The following is a 7456-nucleotide window of genomic DNA, read 5'->3' as shown; positions in this document are numbered from 1 at the left end:
GTTCGCACGCACGCACGCAAACGCACGCCAAAATTAAAAAACTGTAAAAGTTGGATAATCGAGCTTTTGTTTTGGTTTGTTTATTTTTTTTATTGATTTAAAATGTATGCGTCACGTGGGAAGCTTTCCTTTCCTCTAAATATTTAAGGGAATGAAATGAAGACGTTTAAATGCTGAAGGTGACGGTGTAACGGCTCAGCGGGGCCGCAGGAGAAGCTTATCGGGCCCGTTGCAGCCTATTGTAGTAGTAGGAAAATATGACGCCAAACCCAAATATCCACCTACCCATCCTCCTTGCTGCTTAATCCCACTAGTCAGGGTCACGGGTGGAGCCAATCCCAGCTTCATCCAGCTAATCTCACGTGTATGTGTGTGTGTGTGTGTGTGTGTGTGTGTGTGTGTGTGTGTGTGACAAAAATACTTAAACTCGTAGTAAACAATGAGCATCTATATGTAGATAAGTAACAAGTAAGTAACAGAGCATTCAAAGCAGACTCGCCATTCTCACTACATAAAAAGTGAGTTTTTAATTCAGTGTACAACTGAACCACGCGTTTCAATTCAAAGAAGGTAATCAAATATCTGATTAAATATTGATTCGCCAAGTCCATTTTATCATCATCTCATCCAGTGAGATCAGTCAGTCTACCCACACCACGCAAACTGAAGCAAGTGTCTGTCGTTCAAACGTAAATCCCAGTTTAGGTGTAATTGTGAGTTTCCAGCGCTTTTGTCCCGACACCGGCCCGTGTACATGTACGTCCGTAACTAGACGCTCCGGACCACTGGAGGCCAGGAGGCCATGCGGGAACGAAACCGGGCCACGCTGCTAGAATTACTGCCCAACGGACAGTGTTCGCTAATTTGATTTATGAGTGTTTGATGCGTGTTCAGTCTCCTTCTTTTATGGTTAGTGTTTTAGAACAGAGAAGCTTCAGTGCAGTGCAGAGAATCCTCTAGAAAACTAGTTTATTAACCATATTTATTTATTTATTCTATAGCTTTTTAGCATACCATTATCTTAAACCCAAAATGTGCATAAAAAAGATCCAGGCCCACGGTTTGGCATTTACCATAATTACTTTATGTAGCTTTAATGTACATACTACACATATTCCTGGTTTGTGTTTAAAATTGATGGATTCTTCTCATCTTTAATTTGAACATATTGCGAGTTAGCTCATCATGGGTATAAAACAAATATGATCTTGTGAAATTGCAAAAATCCCCGCATTAATTTAAAACGCTATGTGGTGTATAAATATTAGAGTGAAGTGTAAAGGGCAAAAAATATATTGCAGTGAAAAAGTACATAACCACACGGATGGTAAATAAAGCTTAATATTTAGACCCGGTGAGGTGAAATTCCATCATCTCCTTATACAGTTTCTACGTTTCAAACTATCCAACTACTTTTCAAACGTCTCGTATGTTGGCTGCCAGAATAAAGAGCGGCGAATAAGACCGCGGAACGGACTTTTATTATGAAATAAAGCCAGCTTCACTTGGTTAGCTTCACTTGGCCAACACACGACTTCGCTGCAACATAATAAATGGCTGACTGCTTGTAGCACACTCACGTTTGTTTTAGTGTTATGTGGTGAGACTCGGCGGTCAGTCCTCGCTGTCATGACCTTCATGGCTCAGCACACCCGGCCCAGTTAGACCCACATAAACTCGCCAGCTCGACTTCAGGTGACTTCCGGTCAGCCGTCAGCGCGACGATGTTAAAAGCGGTGATCCTGATCGGAGGGCCGCAGAAAGGTGAGGGCGCCTATCTACAGTGTTGGGCTCATTCCTTCATAAAATGGATGTTTTACAGTGTTGGTGGGCTAGTGTTAGGCTACTTCGTGCGCAGGGTGAGAAAACGAGCCGGTGTTAAGAGGGTGTATTTCTCGGCAGGTGGTCTGCCAAAAATGCATCTCCGTGCAACTTTTCGTTTAAATTTTGTTATTTCTACTTCAAAATCATTTTAGCCATATAGACACAAACAGTCAGTTTTACAGATGAAACACCATAAAATTAAATATAAAATGTATATGCATGTCAGTTAGAAAATACTGAATTATAATACTCAGTATTAAACATAACAGGATGCACTGCTGTCAGGACTTGTCAATACATGGTTTTTCTAACAGCATTCACATACAACACAGTATGTATGGGACAGAACTCCAGAGAGTCGTACAGCACACGTTCCCGAGAAGGGGATGCATCTCCCGGCAGGGATGCTGAATTCGGCACAACACCGGTTTTCCGTGTGGAGACCGTAACGAGCCAGTTTTCCATGTTTAGACCGTAACAAGCCGGTTCTCTTGGTTGAAACAGGCACGCGGTTCCGCCCGCTGTCCTTCGAGGTCCCTAAACCGCTGTTTCCGGTGGCAGGAGTTCCGATGTTGCAGCATCACATGGAGGCCTGCGCTAAGGTACGTGTGCCAAGGTATGGGAGCAAAATAAAAGAATATTCCAAGGGCTCGTTTTCCAAACTCGTTTTGATTTCAGATCCCGAACATGAAGGAAGTGTTGCTAATCGGATTTTACCAGCCAAATGAGGAACTCAACCGTTTCATATCATCTGCACAGCAAGACCTGAAAGTATCAGTCAGGTAAGCTCCGTTAGATTAGATGTAGGCTAATGCTTGATTGACAAGACCCTGTAATACTAGTGCCATTCATTCACATTGTCTGTCATGGACTGTTAACTCTAGAGCCATTTTCTGTAGTAATATCTGTATCTTGATCACTGTCTTGTCCAGACTAACCTGCATGTTTCTTGGAGCATAAGTTAATACTTTTTTTGAACACTTGATTCAACTCTTCAGCTAATTTTCCCCTCAAAACACAAATGCATGCTGAGTACTGGGGGGTCTGGGAGTGAGAATCTGTGCACACACCGGCTGGTCTGAAGCGTTTATACATGAAGCCTGTTCTGGAACTAGATACCTGCAGGAGTACGCTGCTCTGGGGACAGGCGGGGGGATATACCACTTCAGAGATCAGATCCTGTCCGGCTCCCCGGAGGCGTTCTTCGTCATGAACGCAGACGTGTGCTCGGAGTTTCCCCTGCAGGACATGCTGAATTTCCAGAAGGAGCACGGAGACGCACAGAGCTTCGTCATCCTCGGCACTACGGTTACGAGCCTACTTACGTTACACCGTGTTACCACGATCCTCCTGGGCTCACCTGCTGTAACTAACAGGCCCTTCACAATGGAGCATTTGAAAATGTACTTAAATGTGCATGGTAGAGGTACTTCAGAACTGGATTAGGAATCCCTGGCCTGGAGGACTCAGACATGATCTCAGTGCTCCAGCAGGTGTGCAACAAGAACCTGGTGGTGTTTCCTAACCTCACTGATGCGTGTGTGTTTGCAGGCAAACAGGAAGCAGTCCTTAAACTACGGCTGTATCGTAGAAAACGATCAAACGAGCGAGGTAATGCTGTTCTCACAGCCGAGTTACTTTAAAACACTCAGCAAACGAAACTTGCACAAAGGCACCGTGAGTAAAACATTTGAAGGGTGAACACATCTGAGAGCTTTAGTGCAGTGTTTATCCCACGAGTCCTTTACAGTTAGAAGCATTGTGTCTGGTTCCTCGGCTGAAGGGTAATTGTGTGGAGTTTTCCTGCATTTCTCTGCAGGTGCTGCACTACGTGGAGAAACCCAGCACGTTTGTGAGTGACATCATCAACTGTGGAATATACCTGTTCACACCAGACATCTTCCAGCACATTGGTGCTGTGTTCCAGAAGAACCAGCAGGAGGCGCTGATGTGAGTGAGGACGTCTCTCTCCTGCATGTTGCCTTCATGTCCTTCCTCTTCACGCTTGCTTACACTTTTTTCCTCATCCTTCTGTGATTTTGTCCGCCCTGTTCCATTGTCAGGTACCCCTACGGAGGGTAAGTCTCAGTGTGGTTCCCAGAGCGTGCGACTGAGCTGGGCTGTGAGAGTTTTGTGGAGTGTAGTGAGTCTTCAGTGCCAAGCGCCTTGTAATGTTTGGAGCGTGTTTGGCCTCCTGATGTGTGTGTGTAGGCCTGGAGGTGCACGTTTAGAGCACGTGTGCGGCTGTAGCGCGTGTGAACCAGCCTGGGCAATTCTGCCTACTGACACTGTTTCAAAATGGCTCCTCTCTGAAAGCTTTATGAAGATCTTAATACAATTATTAATAAGGTTTTACAGCTTAATGGGACATACAGTTTGGTAATTCTGCATGGTGTTTTCTAGTGCTGGTAAAGGCACAGAAGCCTGAATACCTGACCGTAGTTATCTAGTTCTGGTATATTGGGGGGCGGGGGGGGAGCAGAGACTAGTACTGACACACTAGTGTGCAGAGGACTAGTATTGACACACTGGTGTGCAGAGGACTAGTATTGACACACTGGTGTGCAGAGGACTAGTATTGACACATTGGTGTGCAGGGGACAGATATTGACTAACATTGGTGTGCAGGGCACTAGTATTGACTAACACTGGTGTGCAGGGGACTAGTATTGACACATTGGTGTGCAGGGGACAGATATTGACTAACATTGGTGTGCAGGGCACTAGTATTGACTAACACTGGTGTGCAGGGGACTAGTATTGACACATTGGTGTGCAGGGGACTAGTATTGACACATTGGTGTGCAGGGGACTAGTATTGACACATTGGTGTGCAGGGGACTAGTATTGACACATTGGTGTGCAGGGGACTAGTATTGACACACTGGTGTGCAGGGGACTAGTATTGACACACTGCTCTGAAACATCGTGACATCTGTGTACCAGCAATGAAAAGGAGCTGGCTTAGTAGATTGCTTACCTGATGTGAGTACTCCATACTCAGTACTCTATACTCGGTACTCTGCTTCACCTTCATGTTCTCTCCTTTCTTTGTTCACATCCCTTTGTATTTTGAAAACGTCAGATTCCAGTAGACCGGAACCCTCATTGTTTACTTTGGCATATTATCAATCATGGTTCCCATTTTCAGCTGCGCTACACAGCGATCACATGACCTGAGGCTGTTGGCTGCACGCTCACCGCTGTAACACGTTGACTTCAGCCTACGTAAATGTTTTGTAGTGATTTCTCACACTGCAGTTGTCCTCAGTGTAGTCCCATACCCGCCCAGAACGTGGCTGTATTGTGTCTGGCGTCCTGCGTTTGCAGAGATGAGCAGTCCAACGGGTGGCTCCGAGCCGAGGTGATCCGTTTGGAGCAGGACATCTTCACCGCACTGGCGGGCCAGGGCAAGCTGTACGTCCACAAAACCCAGCACTTCTGGAGCCAGATCAAATCAGCAGGGTGAGTGCGGGACACAGCCGTCCTGAGAGACGTCCCCCGTCCTGCTGGAGACGCTCGTCCCTTTACCCTGATCCAGCTTCATGTCTGTTATAAATCATAAATGTGGTGGCATGTAAAGAAAAGGTAAACAAAGGGTGTTTATTGTTTTCCCCTAGATCAGCCATCTATGCAAGTCGACTGTATCTTCACCAGTACCGCGCGACCCATCCCGAGAGACTAGCCACACTCAGGCCGGGGGGGCCCAGCATCAGGGGTAAATCTCTTAACTCTTGTTGGACTTGTGTTGGACTGGCCCCTCCCACACCCCTATTCTAATATACATGTCTTCTGCTTTTAGGCAACGTTTACATCCATCCGACGGCAAATATAGACCCCACTGCTGTGGTACGTGAAGCCACCACACATCCTTGGCTCGCAGGAAGCCGCAAACACTTACGACCCAAGTGCTTCATGTACTGTCAAAACATAAAGCAATATTGCTCTGTGTAGACAGGTTTCAGCCACTAGAGGGCACTTGTACTTTAGATACCATTTATCACGGTGTAAACTGGCTCAAGATCCGTTATGTTTGGTTTCTTCTTCTATTTTCATGAGAGAAAACCTGCCTCGTTTTCCTCCCTCTGCTAGCTGGGTCCGAACGTGTCCATCGGCACCGGTGTGACGATCGGGGCTGGTGTGAGAGTGAGAGAGTCCCTGATCCTCCACGGAGCTACACTGCAGGCACGCGGCTCCACTCCCAGCATGCACCACTGCACTCCCGCTGCTCCTTCAACTGTCTATTAACAGAAACAACCCGTTTTTTCCAGTGCAGACGTGCATATTGTGTGTGTTGTGCAGGATCACAGCTGTGTGCTGAACAGTATTGTGGGCTGGGACAGTACCGTTGGTAAATGGGCAAGAGTTGAAGGGACTCCCAGCGACCCGAACCCCAACGACCCCTACGCCAAAATCGACAGCGAAACCCTTTTCAGAGACGGAAAGCTAACTCCATCCATAACCATTCTAGGTACGGTCTTAACAATCCGCCGTCATATAAATGTGCGGTAGAAGTGACTCCTTTATGATGTCTGTCATCTTCCTCTGCACAGGCTGTAATGTAACCATCCCCGCTGAAGTCATCATCCTCAACTCCATCGTGCTCCCTCACAAAGATCTCAACAGGAGCTTCAAAAACCAAATCATTCTGTAGACGTTCAGCCGTTTGTAATACTTCACCGAATTAAATTTCATGGTATTTTACTCACTTGAATCCTGCTCTGGTGATTAAGTAGCATGAACTGCTGTACTGCTGTGTTGAAGTGGTACAGAGGGAGGGGAGGAATTGAAGTCTCTCTCCATCTTACTGAATAGTTTGGAAATCACATTTTCTGCTGTAAACATACCTCTCCGCTTACAGCTTTAATGGGCGTCTTCCTAGCTGTTATCAGCGGAGGACTTCATACAAAACAACCATTTATGAATAAATAATGACAGTACATAGGTAAGAAAAATGTTACAATTGCATTTTTTCTCCACCGTTTCCATCTCTGATGTAAGAACAGACCCACCGCGACGTCCTGAGAGGCCTGTTGGCTGTCTGAAATAAATCACCTGCAGTGAAAACAGTTTGAATCTGTTTAATGCAAGAGCGCATAACGTTATAACCAACACTACTGCTGATTAACAGCAGATTAGTTTACAACTTGAACACTCACTGTGTTACCGTTAGTGTATATAAATATGTATGATACCTTGAATAGGAAATTGGCAACTGGAGACCAAGACCCTTGACATGATGGAATAATTATGCCACCATTTCCTCAACTGAATTATGTAAATATTAATGTAAATGTTAAAATGATTTTACAGGACTTGTATCTTGAGGCTGATTAATTTATTCTCATTTTTGGTGCACCACCTGAAAGAAAAAAAAAAAAAAAAAAAAACTTAGACCTGCCAGGGAGTCATAGACCCGACAGACACGATTGGGAGTCACAGACCTGACAGACACGATTGGGAGTCGCAGACCTGACAGACACGATTGGGAGTCACAGACCTGCCTGGGAGTCGCAGACCCGCCCCCCTGGCTTTGTACGCACAGCTGGAACACATGGGACTTGCAAAACTGGTGTTGGCATGAAGGCCCAAGAGGTGTGAAAAGCGATGAGATTAGAAAGAGTCCAATAGC

General features: G+C 45.8%; 1 protein-coding gene across 4 annotated transcripts; it reads left to right on the top strand.

The window, feature by feature from the left end:
* Positions 1-1498: 1498 nt before the first annotated feature.
* Positions 1499-7139, top strand: gmppaa (GDP-mannose pyrophosphorylase Aa). 4 transcript variants are annotated; one of them, XM_077002163.1, is made up of 13 exons: positions 1499-1764; positions 2329-2426; positions 2503-2606; positions 2940-3132; positions 3376-3435; positions 3644-3774; positions 3888-3902; positions 5155-5289; positions 5445-5542; positions 5627-5673; positions 5917-6009; positions 6127-6295; positions 6378-7139. In XM_077002163.1, the coding sequence occupies exons 1-13, from the start codon at positions 1725-1727 to the stop codon at positions 6476-6478; spliced, it is 1284 nt and encodes a 427-aa protein (XP_076858278.1). In that variant the 5' UTR covers positions 1499-1724; the 3' UTR covers positions 6479-7139. The 4 variants fall into 4 exon arrangements, with proteins under 4 accessions (XP_076858278.1, XP_076858280.1, XP_076858276.1 ...); XM_077002161.1 differs by lacking the exon at positions 1499-1764 and adding an exon at positions 1778-1859; XM_077002165.1 differs by lacking the exon at positions 3888-3902.
* Positions 7140-7456: the final 317 nt, after the last annotated feature.

The sequence above is a fragment of the Brachyhypopomus gauderio genome, chromosome 4 (genome assembly GCF_052324685.1).
Source record: "Brachyhypopomus gauderio isolate BG-103 chromosome 4, BGAUD_0.2, whole genome shotgun sequence".
Lineage (NCBI taxonomy): Eukaryota > Metazoa > Chordata > Actinopteri > Gymnotiformes > Hypopomidae > Brachyhypopomus > Brachyhypopomus gauderio.
Note: the sequence above shows the minus strand (reverse complement) of the source record. Positions and strands in the feature narration are given on the sequence as shown.